Source organism: Acinonyx jubatus, chromosome B2 (assembly GCF_027475565.1).
Source record: "Acinonyx jubatus isolate Ajub_Pintada_27869175 chromosome B2, VMU_Ajub_asm_v1.0, whole genome shotgun sequence".
Taxonomy (NCBI): Eukaryota; Metazoa; Chordata; class Mammalia; order Carnivora; family Felidae; genus Acinonyx; species Acinonyx jubatus.
This window is the reverse complement of record NC_069385.1, coordinates 149,381,396-149,399,213: the sequence shown is the minus strand read 5'-3', so window position 1 is coordinate 149,399,213 and position 17,818 is coordinate 149,381,396. Positions and strand designations below refer to the sequence as shown.

Below are 17,818 nucleotides of genomic sequence, written 5' to 3'. Positions count from 1 at the left end.
AGAGCCATGACAATGGCCCTGAGTTCTGCCCCCCAAGTAGAATGACAGCCTCCATGTCCGGCTGTGAGTAACTGGCTCTGAGGCTGAATGTCTGCATCAGCCAGAGACAGCACTGGGTTCTAGCTTCACTGAACCCCAGTGGTCCAGGTCCCGTGACCTGAGAGCGCTGCTGAGCCAGCACTTTGCTTCAGACGGCAGACTGGGGGATAAATCCTCCCCAAAGGGACATCTGCCACTTTTCCACGTAGAACTGAGACATTTGGGCCAGGCCAGCTGCACCCCTAAATGTACCATCCCCCTGTGACAAGCAGGGCTTATCAGATCCCTCCCACTTGGTGAGAAGTTGAGTCCAAGTTGATCAACCCGCAAATGTGACTATGAAGCCAAAATGTCCAAGCTTCCTTGGGTCAGGTGTTTAGTTTTAACAGGAGCCCAATAACAAAGTGCATCTTCCTTTCAAAAGGAATGTATCCAGTGACCATGTCAGGAAGGTGGTGGGTCCAAAACTGAGGGTGCCACTATTGGGTTAGAGCCTTTGTCAGCAAGATCCTCAGTCACAGAGACTTGTTGCTGTTGGTTTGAAACCTCAGGAATTTTCCTCGGTGGGGTGGGGGTGGGGAGTGGGATCTGAAACAGGCCACCATACATGGAGGGCAAGGAGTGACTGAAGAAAAAGGCAGGCCACTCCAGGTTGGTAGGTGGCAGTTTTAATAAGCAAGGGACTCACATATGAACTTAGTATTGGGTGCCCACACACCTGTCCACCAGAATCTAAAAGTTTATATAGAGACCTTGACTGGGTTTGGTCATGTATTCAATCCACGTGGTGTCAACACCACCTGCTCCCTCAAGACTGTGTCCCTGAAACAGCCCCCCTTGTGAGTGCATCCCAAGGACAGAGAGCAAGTGAGGACCCTCTGATTGCCCAGGGCCTGCTCTCTGGTCAGCCATTGGTCACGTCCTCTGGATGAGCTTCTCCAACAGTGGCTCCGTTGGCAGAGTGCTTGCCACAGCTTGCTAGATCGGTGCAGAGGTCTTTCACTTTATTGCCTGTGTGTGAACGAGGAGGTTGGGCAGTGGTTATAGACGAGAACCAGGAAGTCGGCACGGGCCTTTACAGTTTGCAAAATCTGTTTGTAAACATGGCCTCCACTAAATCCTCAAAGGCGGCTACCAAAATGGCGTCCTGGTTATTGCTAGATTCCAGACCAGGGTCTGCGTCACCAGGCTGGTGCTCAGCTCAAGGGTTTGTGTCGGTGTTTGGAACCACACAGATGAGAAGCAGAAGGGTTTCTCCCTTGTTCCCTTCTCGTCAGCCTTCAGCTGTACCAAACCCAGGCCCCAGGCTCCATGCGCAGAGGTGGCCCCAATTCCAGTCCTCCTCCCAGTCCTTCTCTCCACACCTGTTGAACCTCAGTGTCTGCGTCCTATCTTGTTCCACATTGCTGTTGCCCCTGTCCCACCCCTCCCCACATTTCAGAATGTTCCTCTGCCTCTGTCAGCAGAGCTAACTTGGTTTCCCCTACCTGGTTTCTTCTCATCATGGTGCATCCGGTGCTGCTCTCTGTCCAGGTTATGCACTCCTGCTACTCAATTGAGCGTCTACAGCACTGAGTGCTGCTGGTGACCAAGACTAGGGCTCTCCCAACCCCCTCCCCAAACCTGTGGTCCAGTGCATGTTGAATACACGCACGGCACGAACTCCCTATTCGTTCGTTCCCTTGTCTCCTTGCTGACCCTCAAGACTTGAGGATCAGATCAAAGTGGCAAACTATGGGGTCTGGGGTCCAGCTGCCTTGTTTTCCAAATGAGGTGACGTGTAACCAGGGCTGGGATTCGAGCAAGGGAAGAGAGGCATGTCTGCACGTGCAGGGTCAGATCCTGTCTATTGAAAGGCTGCTTTTGTTTTCTCAGGCTTAATGGAAAGCACCCTAGGCAGCCTTTCCCCTGGCCTTAGGACGGCCGCAAGTCCGCAGGAGCCCCTCCCACTTTCCCTCCCGCCCAGCCCCCATCCCCAGCAGCCTATCTGACTCTGCAGGCAGACTGGGATGGTGTGTGCCCAGGGGCTCCTGGAAGAGATTTAAGGTTGGGCGCCTGCCAGCCACACAGTGCTGGCCCTGGAGACCGGGAGCAAGGCGTCTGCTTTCAGGCCCCATGCAGGCGGGCTTTGGGACCCTTTCTCACCTGTACAGCCAGAGTAACTAGTCTACCTGAGGGGATGTTTTAAGGATTCAGTGGAGGAGGCCATGTTTACAAAAGTACTTTGTAAAGCCCGTGCCGATGTGAAACATAAAAGATGATAGTAATACAAAATGGAATAAGTGCCAGTCGAGTGGAGAAAATAAATGTGGTATCTGTTGGACTGATTGCAAAAAAGAGAGATACCACTTGAGAAGGTTGAACTGAGTCAGGGTAAGTGGCCCAGGCCAGCAGAGTCCCACCCCACAGGGTCCTCTGCTCCCCGGGCTCCAGCGTTGAAGTCCCCATGTGTGATCTGCCCTTTGCCATCATTGTTATTTTTATTTTATTATTTAAAAATCTTTTTAATGTTCATTTATTTTTGAGAGAGAGAGATTCAGAGTGCCAGCAGGAGAGGGGCAGAGAGAGAGGGAGACACAGAATCCGAAGCAGGCTCTGGGCTCCGAGCTGTCGGCTCAGAGCGCTACTGGGGGCTTGAACTCACGGGCTGGAGATCACAACCTGAGCCCAGATCGGATGTTCAGCCCCACTGATCCTCCAGGCACCTGGCCTTCCTTTTTCTATGATGCTGTTTACCTGTGTTTGCACCTCTCCTTCTGGGGGCCTGTGGGTCTCGTTTTTCTCCTTTGGGCTCTAGATGGTGGTGGGAGGTTGTGAGTTTTAATCAGAGATCATTTAATCCTCTTTTTTCAAGAGCAAAGGAAGGTTGGGAATGAGGCGAGGTGCCGGTGCTGGGTGGGACCAACGGTGACTGCGGGTGGGAGGGTGGGCTGCTGAGGGGGCGGGCTCTCTTCCTTTCTGGCTTCTCAGACGGTGAACCCTTGACCTTGGCTGGGCCACTGGGCGGTGGGCTTGTGCAGCCTGGCTGGGGGAGCGGGGCGGCGGGCTCGGAGGCACCCCACGCCCCGGAGTCCCCGTCCCCAGTGCGCGGTGGGTGAGTGGGGCGGGGGGGTGTGGAGCCCGCGTGGATAGAGGCACCTGCGGGGTCTCTGTCCCTCACTCGTCTGCCCAGACCTCAGCGGGCAGGCGGGCATCGCGCCCCTCACCCTGGAGGAGCTCCGCACCGCGGGGACCCCAGGGTAAACCTGGGTGTCCGGGTGTGGCCCGCGGTGCTGGGGCATCAGGGCCTGTTCAGTGCGGTCTGGGTGGATAGGGGGACCTCCTCAGCCCCTGCCGGGGGAGTTAAGGGGACACGCTGTGCCACATGGCGCTGAGCCTTCTGTGTTGTTCCCCACTGGTGGGAGGCTTCACCCCGAGGTCGCAGGGCTGGGCAAAGGCCCGAAAGGGTTCTGGAGGGCCGAGCTGGGGGCGCATGCAGGGGCGGGCGGTGGGGGGACAAGTGCAGTTGCGGGGGGGGGGGCGTGCAGGGGCTCTGCCCGCCTCGAGGCCTCAAGGGCCCAAAGCTCACCAGCTGTAGCTTGGTGGGTGAGTCCGGGTTTGGGTCGCTGGCAGAATTGCTGTGGGACAGACAACGGTTTGGGGGTCGAGAGAGAGACAGGGTGCAGCCTGGGGATAGGGAGCTGGCGACACTTCCCTCGGGGGATCTGCCTCCTGGGAGGGCTGGACCCGGGCCGCGAGGTGTGCTGAGCCTCCCCCAGCCGGCCTCTTTCCCCTCCGAGGGTGTGGATGTGGTCAGTGCTGGGCCGATCCGGGGGCCTCTTCCCTGAACCCCAGCAGATGCTGTTCCCACCGCTCGTGCAGCGCAGGGAAGCCAGGCCTTGCTGTTGGGCTCTGCTGGGCCAAGGGTGCAGTCGGGGGGGTGGGGGGGGGAAGTGGGGGCCGGGGGCTTGCACAAGGGGTTTGTGACCCATCCAGAGCTTGTGCTGCCCAGGAACCATTTCCTCAGTGGTGCAGAGGCTTCCAACACAACTGTGCTGGGGCCAAGCTTGCAGGCACCTCTGGGATTCAGGTTCCTTAGCGTGGGTGATTGTCACATCCCGGCCGTGTGGAGAGGGTCCTGTGGTCCAGAGAAGGCACTGTGGTCACTCAGTTCCCCTCTTGCTGCCTCGTCTTCTTTCCCTCTGACCGCAGGTTCCTAGAGGTGGGCGCCAGCCAGTGACTCGGAGCAGGAACCGAGGGCCGGTGTCTTCGGAGCCTCAGCCTGGTGTCCCCGGACGCTGGTGGCTGAGCCCTGGTGACCGGCCTCTGAAGCCTGAACCAAAGGTGCGCTGCGTTGTGAAAGAGGGGACTTCACACCGGACGACAGCCCCTTGGGGCAGAGACCTTGGCCTTGGAGAAGCCATGCCGAAGCCGGAGGCATCTGCAGAGCCCCTCCATCTGCTGCGTTTCCCGGAGACCAAAAGCCCCGGGAAGGAGTGTGGCCAGCCTGGGGGGCCGGGCCAGGAGGGGAGAGAGCCGGAAACAGACACCATGGAGAAGCCCGTCCAGCGTGTGCAGAAACTGCTCCCTCGGGTGGAGGAAGATGCCCAGCAGGAAGCCGCACGGAGAGAGTGCAGGTGGAGGGCGTGGGTGCAGGTGAGGACCCCCAGCTGGGGAGGGCGGGGCTGTCCTGGACCCTGGAGCACTTCTGTCTGTCCCCAGTCTGTGGTCTCCATCTGTGGTCCCCGTCTGTGGTCCAGCGGAGTTTCCGACTGTCCCAAGCTCCACAACTCCAGGACACGGGCTGCCAGGACTGTCTGAGCCTCCACCCCACCCAGGAGCCCTTCCTAGAAATCGGGGAGTGACGGCCCTTTTTGTCTACGTTCGCTTTTTTTGTATATTCAGCGTATGTGCCCCCTACCCCCCCCCACACACACACATCTTTTCTTCCCTCCTCTCTATTCTCTCCCTCTCTCCCTCTCTCTCTCTCTCTCTCTCTCTCTCTCTCTCTCTCTGTCTATATATATATATATTTAATTTGAGAGAGAGCATAAGAGAGCATGTGCACCTGAGCAGAGGAGGGGCAGAAAGAGAGGAGAGAGAGAATCCCAAGCAGGCTCCTCACTGTCAGTGCAGAGCCTGATGTGGAGACTGATCTCACCAACTATAAGATCATGACCTGGGCCAAAATCAAGAGTCGGACACACAACCCACTGAGCCACCCAGGGGCCCCGCCTTCCTTTCTGTTAGATCAATGTTGCTGGCTTTGCATTGGTCTTTTCCTATTTCTGCCCCCCTTCCATGATTTTCTTTCTTTTTTTTTTTTTTTAAAGATATCTCTGCACCCAGTGTGTGGTGCAGACCCAGAACCCCAAAATCAAGCGTCACCCACTCTCCTGACTGAGCCAGCGGGCACTCCCCTTCCCTCAGTTTTTAAGCCTCGTCCTTGGATGCCTGTCTCATTACAGACTCCCTGAGTCTCTCCTGCTCTTCCAGAAGCCAGTCACCTTTGAGGACGTGGCAGTGAACTTCACCCAGGAGGAGTGGATGTATCTAGATGCCAGTCAGAGGGCCCTGTACCAGGACGTTATGTCAGAGATCGTCAGAAACCTGATGTCTGTAGGTGAGAGCCTGGGGCTCACAGGGCTCTTGGGACATCTGGTTTCCCTCAGCACGCAGCTCCCAGTTGGCTTTACTGACCCCGTATCTTCCTTACCTTACAGGTGTGAAAGGTGGAGGTCACTAAGCTTGGGGTAAAAGAAGAAATAAAAGCCTTTATGAAGGCAAAGATAATACTTGTAACTTGATGACAGTTGGAAAATGTACCCATTTATCTGAGCAGTGTTGACTGAGTTGCTCCTATCGTGTGCCGGGGACTTTGCTAGGGGTCTCCTCCTCACCTAAGTGTCCCACATTGTGGTCCTTAAACCAAGGATATGGAAGGAGGTAGCCTGTTGTTCCCATTGGATAGGAAAGGGCCAGGCCTGGGCCTCATCTTTCTGTCGGCATCTTTCTGTCTAACCCAGATCTGGTCACGAAGCTTGAAGAAGAAGAACAGTGGAGGACCGAGCTCCAGCTCCAACCCCCAAATGGAGAAGGCCTCCCTTCAGGTAAGTGTGGCGAAGGTGAAGGCGGGAGGAAGGTAGGGGCCAGGACATGCCCTGGGTGGCTGGGAAGCTGACCCAGGGCGCCAGGGTTCAGGCACCCTCCCCTGGCCCGCATCCTTCCAGGAGAGCTGGGGCCATTCGCTCACGCCCGTGGCTCCAGAGGAATACCTAAACTGTTTGGGACAAGCGAGCATCTGGAGTCTCTAGGATTGGGCCATACATAGACTGCTTACGCTCCTTCCGAGAGAGCAGACAGGAAGGGACATGAGCTCAGTGCTGAGCTCACGCAGGGGACACTTGTGCTGACCGCATGCTCCGGCTCGCGCCTCTCATCCCAGCTTGAGTAGTGAGGGCACCACCCTTCACTTTGGTGTCCCCGTTTATATGACACATGAGGTCACCTATAGGAGTCAGTGGGAGCTTCTGGAAAGTGGATTTCCAGAAATGTAGGTGTAGCCCAAAGTTCTGATCTCTGATCTTACTGGAAGATTCCACTTTAAAATTTTAATTTGCTTTGAATTTGGAAACCCAGACGTCTGCTCTGGCTCTAGCCTGTGAGGCCCGGAGTAGGAGAGGGAGGGAGGGCGGGCCAGGGGCCCTCTGGTGAGTGGGTCTTGTTAACCTGCCCCCCCCGCGCCCCCCTCCCCCCCCCCCCCCACTGCAGGAAGCAGGAAGCAGGAGCTTCCAGAAGGGAGTCCAAGCAGCAGGGGCAGAGATGAGGAGGTCCCCCTTGCTTGCAAAGGCTCAGGACGACCCTGTGCCCCTGTGGGTTCTGGGCCCAGGGCCCCTGAGTGTTCAGCTTCCCAGGCCGGGCCACCGTTCACCTGCCACGTGTGTGGCAGGACTTTCAGGAAGCACTCCAACCTGCACAGCCACCAGTTTGTGCACAATCCCCACAAGACTAATAGCTGCGGCCAGTGTGGGAGGTCGTTCCGGAACCCCAGGGACCTCAGCTACCACAGGCGCATGCACCTGGGGGAGAGGCCCTTCTGCTGCCCGCTCTGTGACAAGACCTACTGCGACGCCTCGGGGCTGAGCCGTCACCGCCGTGTGCACCTGGGCTACCGGCCCCACTCCTGTGCCCTCTGTGGAAAGGGCTTCCGGGACCAGTCTGAGCTCAAACGCCACCAGAAGACCCACCAAAACCGGAAGCCGGTGGCCAGGGACTGGAAGCATGTTGTGAGCCCTCCAGGCTCCAGCTCTCTGTCTTGGGAGCCCCTGGACAGGAGCCAGGCGAGCAGCCGGGAGCCCGCGGCTGGGACCCGAAAACCTGTATTTGGAACCAAGGGTCCTGTAGCTCAGACCCAGCCACCTGCAGACAGGAAGCAGGCGATCGCTGTGAAGCCTCGGCCACCGGCCACGGCAACCCCGGGGCCTGAGACCGGGACCCAGGAGCCTGACAGCAGAGCCCCCTGCCTGGATACCAGTCCCCCAGCGAAGCCTTCAGGACTCCAGGTCTCCTCTGGCCCTCACTGCGCCCCGACGCTGAGCGGGAGAGCCTGTCCGTCCAGCCACCACAAGGCCCACGTCACCGAGCCACGCTGCTGCTTCCGCTGTGGCAAGGCCTTCGGGTCCCTGTCGGGGCTGGCCAGACACCAGCACACGCACTGGAGGCAGCAGGTGTACCGCTGCCCCGCCTGTGACGTCTGCTTCGGGGACAAGGAGGGCCTCGTGGGCCACTGGGGGGCTTCCAAAGGCAAGGACCCGTGTCTGGGCAGCCCCCACGCGTGCCGGGCGATCCTGGCCCAGTGGCTTGGCTTCTTCCGAGACACCTCCCCTTTGGCAGGAAAGGAGCCGGTTGTGCCCCGGGATCTGGGCCCTGGGCCCCCAGGAGAGGGCAGGGGGGAGGGGAGAGGGGATGCAGAGCCGAGAAAGCAAGTGAGGCCATGAGGGTCTCGGGACATGAAGAAGCAGCCGTTCTGTGCGCTTGCGTTTCCTAGTCCTGACCTCCGGGCACAGGAAGGGGTGAGGGGTCATGAGGGAAATGCAGAAAGGAACAGGGGTGAGCAGTGGTTCACGGAAACCTGTATTATCATTACTTAGCACCTGCTTGTTTCTTTGTGTCTGACAGACCATCAAGTAGTAATTGTTGCAGAAAACAGTGGAGGCTCTGATGGACGGGAGGGAAGGGGGCTGCGGGCCACGTCCGGGCTCCCCAGGGTCTCCAGCAGCTCGCTCACTCAGCTCTCATGGTTTGGACCCTTCCTACCCCTTCCCGCAGCCCTCCACCTCTCTGCCCTGCCCCTCAGGACTGGCATCTTGGAAGAAACAACCACCATTTTCGAGGTTAGAGCACTGGAATGTGCAACAGGGGGGTCCTGGTCACAGTCCGAGGCTGAGAGCCTGCTGCCTGTGTCGCTGTCCAGCTCAGGTGACCTCATCGGGGAGAGGAGCGCCCGCCTGGCTGTGGCCAGAGGGGGCTTCCAGACGGAAGACAGGACAGGAGAGACGAGGGGACAGAAAGGCCACGACAGAAGGAAACACAATCCCATTGGCAACTCCGAGCATTCCTGGAAACGCAGATTGGAAAGTCCCTGCAGCGAGGAGGCCAATGAGTGTTCAACATGGGGGATCTGCATCCTGAGGGCCGGTCCATGGGCCAGTCCAGCTCAGAAGGGGTTTCCTGGAAAGAGGAGACAGTGACTTGAAAATCTGTCAGTGGTTACGATCACCAACCCATTAAACCCGAGGACAGGGAAAGCCCTGGCGAAGCCTCTCTCCTCCATGGTTGGTCTTGGAGGTGAGGTGCCAGGTGGCTGCTGGACAGTGTGGGAATTGGGCAGTGCGTGGGAGAGGCCCCTGCCTCCCCCTTGGGGTCGCTCAGCTGCCCCCACTTCCTTTTTCTGCCTTCCTGGCCTTTGGTTCTCAGCTTACAAAAGGAAGAAAGGAAGAAAACTTACTTAGCTCTTCAAGAAATTGCCCTGAAAAAAGAGAGAGAAATGGGTGACCGGTGGAAGATGATGGGCCCCCTCCCCACATAGTCCCTGAGGAGTCTGAGGTTGGCCTTGGGGACACAGGGGCGACAAAATCCGGTTCCCTGCATCTTAAGCCCTGGTCCCACTCTTTCCCTGTTCGGGGATGACCTGGTGCCCCATTGCTCTGGTCACCCTTGTGGCCCTGTGCACCTGCCAGTCTCCGATGCAGCCAGTTGTAGCAGATGACCAGGGCAAGCAGGGGTCCGAGCACCGGCACCAGCGTGAACAGGGTGATCTTCCAGCAGGGCACCCTCAGGAAGTGCGGGTCTGGGTGGGTCACAGAACAAACGGGATTAACTACTGTGTGTCCTTTGAGCCCCACCCACCCGCACTCCTTTCATTGTCGGCATTCTCAACCTGGGCTCCAGGAACCCACAGGGGTCTGCAGAGAGCTCAGGGCGTTTGTGAACTTCGGGGAGAAAAGCAGTATGTCATCAGCAGTGCCTGTGCCTTTATCGCCGGTGGAAACCACAGATGACTTTCATTCCCATTGGGGTTGTTGCTGAATTCTCAAGATGTTTGCCAGTGTTTTGAAATTGTAACTTTTAGACCTGCTGCTACATTCTTATTTAAAGCATTTTTGTTATTTAAAGAAACATTCGTTACTATATTACAGGTCACATGTTACTAAATGCAAATGTGTTTATATTTTGATGCCTGTATTTCAATTCAGTGGTTCTCTTTGCTGTCCTCTGTGTTATGGTTTATGTGTACGTTTAAAAACATTTTTCTGGAAGAGGGTCCCTTAGACTTTGCCAGAATGCCGAGGAGATTCACGGGACAGAAAGAATCTGCGTGAACCCTACAAAACAAAGATCTTGGTCCTCCCTGTTTGGGTTGCAAAGATGCGTCTGTGCGTGCACGTGGGCGTGTGGCCTGCACGCTGACGCGATGCCCTGGATGCTCGCATTGCCTGCTCGCGGCCGCGAAGGCTGCTCAGAGCAGGGCCCTGTGCTTTGCTTATGGCATCTTCCAATTTCTGCAACGTCCACACAACTACTGTTTGGGCCCTTCTGTTGCAGGCGCTCTCCTGAGGCCCTGGGCAGCCTGCAGTGGACAGAAAGGACAGAGACTGTTCTTGAGGGGCCAGCGTTCTGTCAGGCCTTGCTGGCTTCTGTCTCCCGAAGCCGTCAGGTACGGTGGCTTGTTCTGTGCTCTGGAAAGCTCATTTCCACCGTGTGAGCTCAGGCGGTGACACATAAGTACTTTGTTCTCCAGTCGATTCTGTCGCCTCCCCAACTAGACCTCAAGTGTATGTACGAAAGATCGGCTTACCTCCCCTCTGTAATGTCTGAAAAGGGAAGTGATGTGCAGAAAGTCCCTGCGATTCCTACAGAACGGGTTAGCACGGAAGGCTATTAGCACGTTTGGGACAGAAATGTAACAGAAGAATTTGCTGTCAGCACCAATCCTACATGCAGACAGATGTGACTTACGCAGAGAGAGGAGAGGCAGAGGGCGGACAGGAGGCCAGCCAGGAGCCAGGCCTCTTATCACCCGGGTGACCCGGGGGACCGGGGCCCCAGCACTTACCGAAAGTCCGGTGGAGATTCTCTGAAAGGGAACACATGAGCCTGTGTTACTTAAAACTGTTTCTAGTGATACAGGGAGGGACTGCCTCCACCCCGGCTGACAGCAGGTTGGGGAAGCCAAGTTGGCGCAATTTAAATGCCACAGCCTTTCCGTGGGAAGGGGGCACTGGGAGGATATCAGAGAAAATGGCCAAAACCAAAGGGAGGGGTGGCAGATGGAGCAAGACTGAAACTCACCTATCTCTGCCCGAAGTTTTCCTAAAACAGAGAAAGGCAGCATTTTTAGTGCCGGCGCTGGCATTGGACGGGGCCCCTTTGGCCCATGGCAGCCGGGTGGGGGGGGGGGGGGCCTGGCTTTACTGTCGACCCTCCCCCGGAAGTTTCTCCGTTCTGAGGCCCCTTGGCCCCTCAGGGCTGTCACTTTGTAAATCTAAAGCCACTTCCTGTCTGAATGGGGATGGGAGGTAGGAAACCTTCAGGAGGACTGGTACTTAGAGGCGGGGTCCCAACTGGACGCTTTGCATCACAATATCCCCTGGGGCGGACGGGCGGCTTCCACCCCAGGCTGTTCCTGCTCTGCCACGTGAATGGAGGTCACCGGGTACCCAGGAGAATTCAAGGGGACAGAGGACCCCTTCATTGCTCCTGCCAGCGTGCCCTCCCCAGGGGTGGGAAGGGGGACAGGGTCCTGTGTGTTGGCTTTGAGGACACCTGGAAGAGAAGGCTCTGCACAGACACTCGGGGCACAAAGGGACTTCTCGGACAGTGTTGGACGGAGAAGAAGGAGGAAGTGTCTTGAGCATCTAGTACGCGGCGGGTCCTTACTAACCCTCCTCCAGACACAGACCCGTCCAACCCTGCAGCTCAGTCTCCCGGTGTGGTTCGGGTGAGGCCAGCTCTGCCCCCTACAAGGCGGTCAGCCTCAGTAAATACCGAAGCTGTCCGGGCCTCAGTGAGTCCTCTGTAAAATGGGCCATCCTACATCGGGCCTACCTCAGAAGGAAATGCAAGGTCCTGTTACACAAACGAAAGCACCGGGCAAGACGTAAAACTTGTCATCGTGGAGTTTTGAACCCAGAACTCACTCAAAACCACACATCAGCCAACCAAGCTCTAGAGGCCAGCTGGGTTCAGGGAAGGGTCCCAACAGCCCACCGTGCAGCCTGTACCTCTCAGTCTGTGCTGCAGGCAGAGGTAGACGAGGCCCAGCGAGATCTGCAGGAGGAGCACGGGGAGGACAGCCATCAGGACCAGCACCCCGGGGTTGATCCAGTAGAAGGGATCTGAAAGGCAGAACCAGGCTGCACACGCAACACCAGCACAGCACCTGCGTGCGTCCAGCGGGCCAGGAACAAGCATCTCCTGGGGTCAAAGAAGATGGCAGAGCTGAGCTTGGCCTCAAAGGAAAGGCAGGTTTGCTTCCAGGAAGGGCTGGTTATTGGCAGGGCTGTTCCCTAGGCCAGTCGCAGAGTTCTGAGAACCAGCTAAGACTCGGGGCTGGGCCTCGAGGCCGCGGGGGTTACGCAGAGGAAGGTTAAGAACCCGTCTTGTGGAGGGTTTGAGAAAGTAGCACCCACAGGGTTTATGAGTAGGGATGTGGTAGCACCGTAGGAGGGCCGGCCTCTGGCTCCTTCCTGGGATCTTGTTCCTTGGGACCCTTTGGGCCGGGCTGATCTCAGTGTGCCCAGCTGGGGTCCAGCCCTTTTCTTCTTGCTACCCCCTCTGGGGGGCCAGATAAAGACCCTGCTGTCAAAGGTGGGGCTAAGTCACTGCAGGCAGCTGGTCCAGGAGGCTTCTTAGGAAGAAAACCCTTGGAGCTGCAGGTTAGGCTGCGCAAATTGCTACGCTGACCAGAAGGAAGTGCCAGTCCCTCTCTCAAAGTTCTCACCAGCAGCCACCTGCAGTGGTTTGGTTAGCAGCTTGTGCTTTGCCCACCTCTGTCCCTTCCCACGGGGTTAGAACCACAGACAAGAAAGGGAGTGATACCAGCCTTTCTGAAGTGAAGCAGTAAAGACTCTGAATGCCTGAAAAATTAAACCGGAATCGGAGTGAACTTCCCTGGTTCACAAGAAAAGCGCAGGCAGACCACGTGATGAACGGTGTGGGAGACCCCACAGGACACAGGCGAGCGGTGGGTCCGTTGGGGTCGGACTCAAACTAAGCAACATGAAGATATGTTTGTGAGGCAGTCGGGGGAATCCGAACACAGAGTGGGCATTGGTGATGTTAAGGAATTTTTGTTAATTTTAGAAGATATGATAAGAGTATTGCTTTATCTCTCATTCGAGTGATAGTTTTCCCCAGGTGAACTCCACCTGCACGTGGGGCTCACGACCCGAGTCACGTCACGTGCTGCTCCCCTACTCCATTCTCCTACATTCCCGAGCCTTTAGCCACGGGATGAGAATGCCGCCTAGGATCCGCCTGGGGTGGGGGGCTGAGTGGGGCCGTGTGAAGCCGGCCGATTCTTGCCGAAAGGTGGTGCGGTCACTGCAGTATTTGTCTGCTTCGTGTGCCCCCGACTTGCAACACTGGAGAGTTCAAAGACAGGGTCAGAGACAAGTAGTAAAACCACCAAAAATGACAAGAAAAAAATAAAGCTGGAAAGAGGGATAAAAGGCTGGAGAAGGAGGGGGTTTCCTTTCAGTCCTAGATTCTCGGATTCCTGGCTCCCCAGGCGAGGCAGGCGGCCGCATTCACTTGTAAATCAGTCTTTTTTTAGACTCTGGGGCCTGCGGACTCTGGGCTGGGAGAGGGGGCTGGAATGTGAGGATCAAAGGAAAACTTTCTCCCCCGAGGCAGTTTTGGTTTCTCTCCTTTCCCTTCTTTTCTCTCCTTTCCCTTCTTTTCTCTCCTTTCCCTTCTTTTCTCTCCTTTCTTTCTTTCTTTTTCTTTCTTTCTTTCTTTCTTTCTTTCTTTCTTTCTTTCTTTCTTTCTTTCCTTTCTTTCTTTCCTTTCTTTCTTTTCTGTCTGTCTTTCTCTCTTTCTCTTCCTTCCCTTTCTTTCTCTTCTTTCTTCTTTCTTTCTTTCTCCCTCCCACCCTCCCTTCCTTTCTCATCCCCTTCTCTCTTTCTTTTCTTTCTTCTTTCTCTTCCTTCCCTTTCTCTTCTTTCTTTCTCCCTCCATTCCTTCCTTTCTCACCCCCTTCTCTCTCTTTCTTTTCTTCTTTCTCTTCTTTCTTTCTTTCTCTCTTCTTTCCTTTTCTTTCTCTTCTTTATTTCTTTCTCCCTCCCTCCCTCCCTCCCTCCCTCCCTCCCTTCCTTCCTTTCTCACCCCTCATCTCTCTCTCTTTCTTTTCTTTCTTCTTTCTCTTCCTTCCCTTTCTTTCTCTTCTTTCTTTCTCCCTCCATTCCTTCCTTTCTCACCCCCTTCTCTCTCTTTCTTTTCTTCTTTCCTTCTTTCTTTCTTTCTTTCTTTCTTTCTTTCTTTCTTTCTTTCTCTTCTTTCCTTTCATTCTCTTCTTTATTTCTTTCTCCCTCCCTCCCTCCCTTCCTTCCTTTCTCACCCCTCATCTCTCTCTCTTTCTTTTCTTCTTTCTTTGTTTCTTTCTCCCTCCTCCCTCCCTCCCTTCCTCCCTTCCTTTCTCACCCCCATTCTTTCTCTTGTTTTCATCCTTCCTTTCCTGTGGGGGAGGCAGACAGGAGGGGGAAGGATGGAAGGCAGCAGACTCCCCTTCCCCGCAGGTACAACCCCCCAGTAGACCAGCTGTGTGCACAACAATCTGTGGCTCACAAAGCCATCTTCACATCCCTGCCTCTTCTCCAGAAACAGTGCTTTGTTATCACGCATACAATGCCACCTCCTGGTCCCGGCACAGCACACAAAAGTAAACGATTGTCTGAAGAGCCGGTGGGGAGGAGGGGAAGGGCCTGAAGCGCGGGCCCTTGAAACATTTTTGTTCTTCAACAGGAAAGCCCCCTCTCTCTCTGCCTCACCCTGTCCACGTCTTCACCAGCCTGTGATAACACCAGAGAACAAATGCCGAGTCACCCGTCATACAAATGGGAGAGGAGGCTCTGAGGAGGGGTCGTGCTCAAGGCACGGCTGTCACTTCCAGGGGTCGCGCTCACTTCGTTTGCTTATCCACCTGGACCACGTTTGCCAAGCATGGGGTTTTCAGTGATGTTCCTTGTCTGAGGAAACACCACAAACACATCCACTGAGGCATTCATTCTACTGGGGTTGGGTCATTTTGACTTGTTAGGAATGACGCCTTTGTTTATAACAAATGCAGGGAAACATTCCAAACACTCCTGACCAACTTCCAGATTATTCACAATCCCATTTGGTGGCACGAAATAATCAGAAATGAATTATTTTGGATTTTGCTGCCTCTATTTCTCAGGTTTTTTATTTTGGGTTTTCTTTATCTAAAAAACTTTTCTTTAGGGGCGCCTGGGTGGCTCAGTTGGTTAAACGTCTGACTTTGGCTCAGGTCATGATCTCATGGTTTGTGAGTTCAAGCTCTGTGTCGGGCTCTGTGCTGACAGCTGGGAGCCTGGAGCCTGCTTCAGACTCTGTGTCTCCCTCTCTCTCTGCCCCTCCCCTGCTCACACTCTGTCTCTGTCCCTCTCAAAAATAAACATTAAAAAAAGTTTTCAAAAGGGCTTTTAAAAAACTTTTCTTTAGGGGTGCCTGAGTGGTTTGGTTGGTTAAGCATCCAACTCATGATTTTGGCTCAGGTCGTGAACTCACAGTTTGCGGGATGAAACCCCAGGTTGGGCTCTGTGCTGATCCTGCTTGGGATTCTCTCTCTCTCTCTCTCTCTCTCTGCCCCTCGCCAGCTTGTGCTGTCTCTGTCTCTCTCAAAATAAATAAATAAACTTAAAAAAACTTCTTAAATTTTCTCTCTACATACCCACATACTAGAAGCTCTTTTATACGGGTGCATAAATATGATCACGTGGAAAATTATGGTCTCCCCTTTGCTTGGATCTCACTGTGTTCTCCCTCCTCTCCCCTCATCCCCCAAAGTGACCCACATTCCCTGAACTTTCTTATGGGTTTTCTCTCATATCTTACTGCAATACATCTGTATCTACATCTACACTCAAACCATGAGGTCCTGCGTTTGTTTCCTACATTTCGTAGCTTGCTTGTATCATTCAGCAGTATGTAATGGCCTCAAAGCCAGCAGCGTGGTCCTGAAACAGTATTTTCTTTTCCTTTCTTTTAGGTTTATTCAGTTATTATTTTGAGAGACACAGAGATAGAGTGAGAGGGGGAGGAACAGAAAGAGAGAGAGAGAGAGAGAGAGAGAGAGAGAGAGAGAGAGAGTCCCAAGCAGGCTCCGTGCTGTCAGCGGAGAGCCTGACTTGGGGCTTGAACTCACAAACTGTGAGATCGTGACCTGAGCCCAAGTCAAGAGTTGGACGCGTATCCGACTGAGCCTCCCAGGCACGTGATGCCTCTCCCGGGACTGAGGTGCTTGGTTGGGGGATCTCATGTCAGCTGGGAGGAGGACTGGAGTCCCCGCCCCGGCGGTTGGGACACCACTCACCCTCCACTTTGAGCTCCATCGCGGCCTCCTCCTGGTAGGAATGGTCCCGGAAGAAGCAGGTGAAGCCTCCTTCATCTGAGAACCTGACCTTCCGGATCCTGAGGGTCACCTTGCCCTCGCCCATGTTGTCCTTCAGCAGCTCCGTCCGCCCTCGGTACTCGGGGGCCTGCTCCACGTCCTGATCCCGGCCGTTGCGGTAGAGATGGACCACCCTGGAGAAGGGGGGCCGGTACCACCCCACCTCCATGCCCGTGGCGTTCTTCCCCGGGTGCATGCGGCACGGCAGCTCTGCTTCATCCCCCACCAGAGCCCGGATGGGGTGGCCGGGTCCTATGACCCTGAACTGTCCTGTCCAAGACACCCAAGAGAAGAGAGTGGGTGTCAGAGGGAACCGTGACGCACGGGCCAGTCTCGGGGGGCCCCTCTGCAGCACTGAGGGGAGACGCCGGCTTTTACATGGGATCCTGGAAGCAGGGAGCCGCGGCCTACAGAGGAGCCAGAGGGGCCCCGGGCGGGAGGGACGTTCTGGCGTGTGGTCACCCTCCTGCTGGCATGGGCATCGTGGACTCTCGAGCCTGGTCTGTGGGTCCCGTCGCGGGCAGTGGCCCAGCACCTGGCGGTTTCCCTCTCAGGAGGGGGGTGGGGAGCCCCCTGTTTGAACCAAACTAAGCTGTCCCCACTCTCCCCTGGAGGGTTTGCCTCCCCCCACCCCCCCCACCCCCCCCCGCCCACTGCCTCTCGGTCCTTCGTCCTTGTCCACACCCTGTGCCCGGAGCTGGTTCCACGGCCTCCCTCCGGTCTGTGCCTCAGCCCACGCTCCCAAACCTCTCCCCTTGGAAGGTGTCAGCCAGCCTCCCAGCTGCTGCTTCCTCCACGACACATGCAAGGACTTGGCCAGGGAGAGCAGGACTGGGCCTCCCCGTTGGCGGCTCCCTGAGGTCACGCGTCTGTCTTCTGTCTCTCTATTTCTGCCAGCACAGGACAGCCGGGCTCCGCTATAAACCCCGGCCAGCGCTCAAATGTGTGCAGGAGGGTTCTCGAGCACGACAACAGCATGCCTCCGGACACTGGCAAAGATTTCTCAGGGGACGGGAACTACTGTGTCATATACCTCATCGTGCCTGGACAGCAATCCAGGAGCTGTTACCAGTGTCTGCCCATTCGGTTGGCAAGAGACCCCAGCTGGAAAGTTGGGTCAGAAAGAGGTCAAGGAAGGCCCGAGTGAAGGCCGCGCTGTGGGCTCTGGGGTCTCTTCTGAAGCTGCAGCCGGCCAGAGAGGCTTTCCAGGGAGGGGGCCGGGTCAGCATGGCCGCGCTGGACAGACAACGTGAGGATGACTGAAGGAGGTGAGCCCCGGGAAAGCAGATGTTCTGCTGTTGGTCTCCCTGGGCCTCCCCAGAAATAAAGAGAACACTTACCTGCATAGCTAAAGGACAGCTGGAGGAGGAGGAGGAGGAGGGAGGGAAGGCTGGGTGGAGGGGAGCTCCATGCGCTTGCCATCTGCACTGTGACTGGGGACAGAGAGCCCCTGCAGAGAGGTGTCCCCTTCCTCTGACAGAGCCCAAGGGGAGGACCCGGCGGGCAGCCCGGAGCAGCCCCGGAGTCGCCCCTGCCAGGCACTTACACAAAAGGGCTACTGACCAGGGGACGCCAGGGTCAGCCTTCCCCACCCCTTCCGAGCCGCGG

At 56.1% G+C, this 17,818-nt stretch overlaps 2 protein-coding genes across 10 annotated transcripts in view; one reads left to right on the top strand and one right to left on the bottom strand.

Moving 5' to 3' along the window:
- The window catches only part of ZFP57 (ZFP57 zinc finger protein), a 22,944-nt gene extending 13,158 nt beyond the window's left edge, over window positions 1–9,786 (top strand). For all 4 annotated transcript variants that reach the window (XM_027051911.2, XM_027051912.2, XM_027051913.2 and 1 more), the window contains exons 3-6: window positions 4,231–4,674; window positions 5,515–5,641; window positions 6,045–6,128; window positions 6,790–9,786. In XM_027051911.2, coding sequence (XP_026907712.2) covers window positions 4,231–4,674; window positions 5,515–5,641; window positions 6,045–6,128; window positions 6,790–8,015 — 1,881 coding nt within the window. In that variant the 3' untranslated portion in view covers window positions 8,016–9,786. The remainder of the gene's footprint in view (window positions 1–4,230; window positions 4,675–5,514; window positions 5,642–6,044; window positions 6,129–6,789) is intronic.
- Window positions 8,129–17,818, bottom strand: MOG (myelin oligodendrocyte glycoprotein). 6 transcript variants are annotated; one of them, XM_027051915.2, is made up of 8 exons: window positions 17,551–17,811; window positions 16,133–16,480; window positions 11,802–11,847; window positions 10,870–10,890; window positions 10,634–10,654; window positions 9,251–9,367; window positions 9,026–9,046; window positions 8,129–8,748 (listed from the first exon to the last, which is right to left on the bottom strand). In XM_027051915.2, the coding sequence occupies exons 1-7, from the start codon at window positions 17,630–17,632 to the stop codon at window positions 9,034–9,036; spliced, it is 648 nt and encodes a 215-aa protein (XP_026907716.1). In that variant the 5' UTR covers window positions 17,633–17,811; the 3' UTR covers window positions 8,129–8,748; window positions 9,026–9,033. The 6 variants fall into 6 exon arrangements, with proteins under 6 accessions (XP_026907716.1, XP_014937731.1, XP_053079300.1 ...); XM_015082245.3 differs by having other exon boundaries at window positions 11,802–11,915; window positions 17,551–17,802; XM_053223325.1 differs by having other exon boundaries at window positions 9,026–9,367; window positions 11,802–11,915; window positions 17,551–17,817.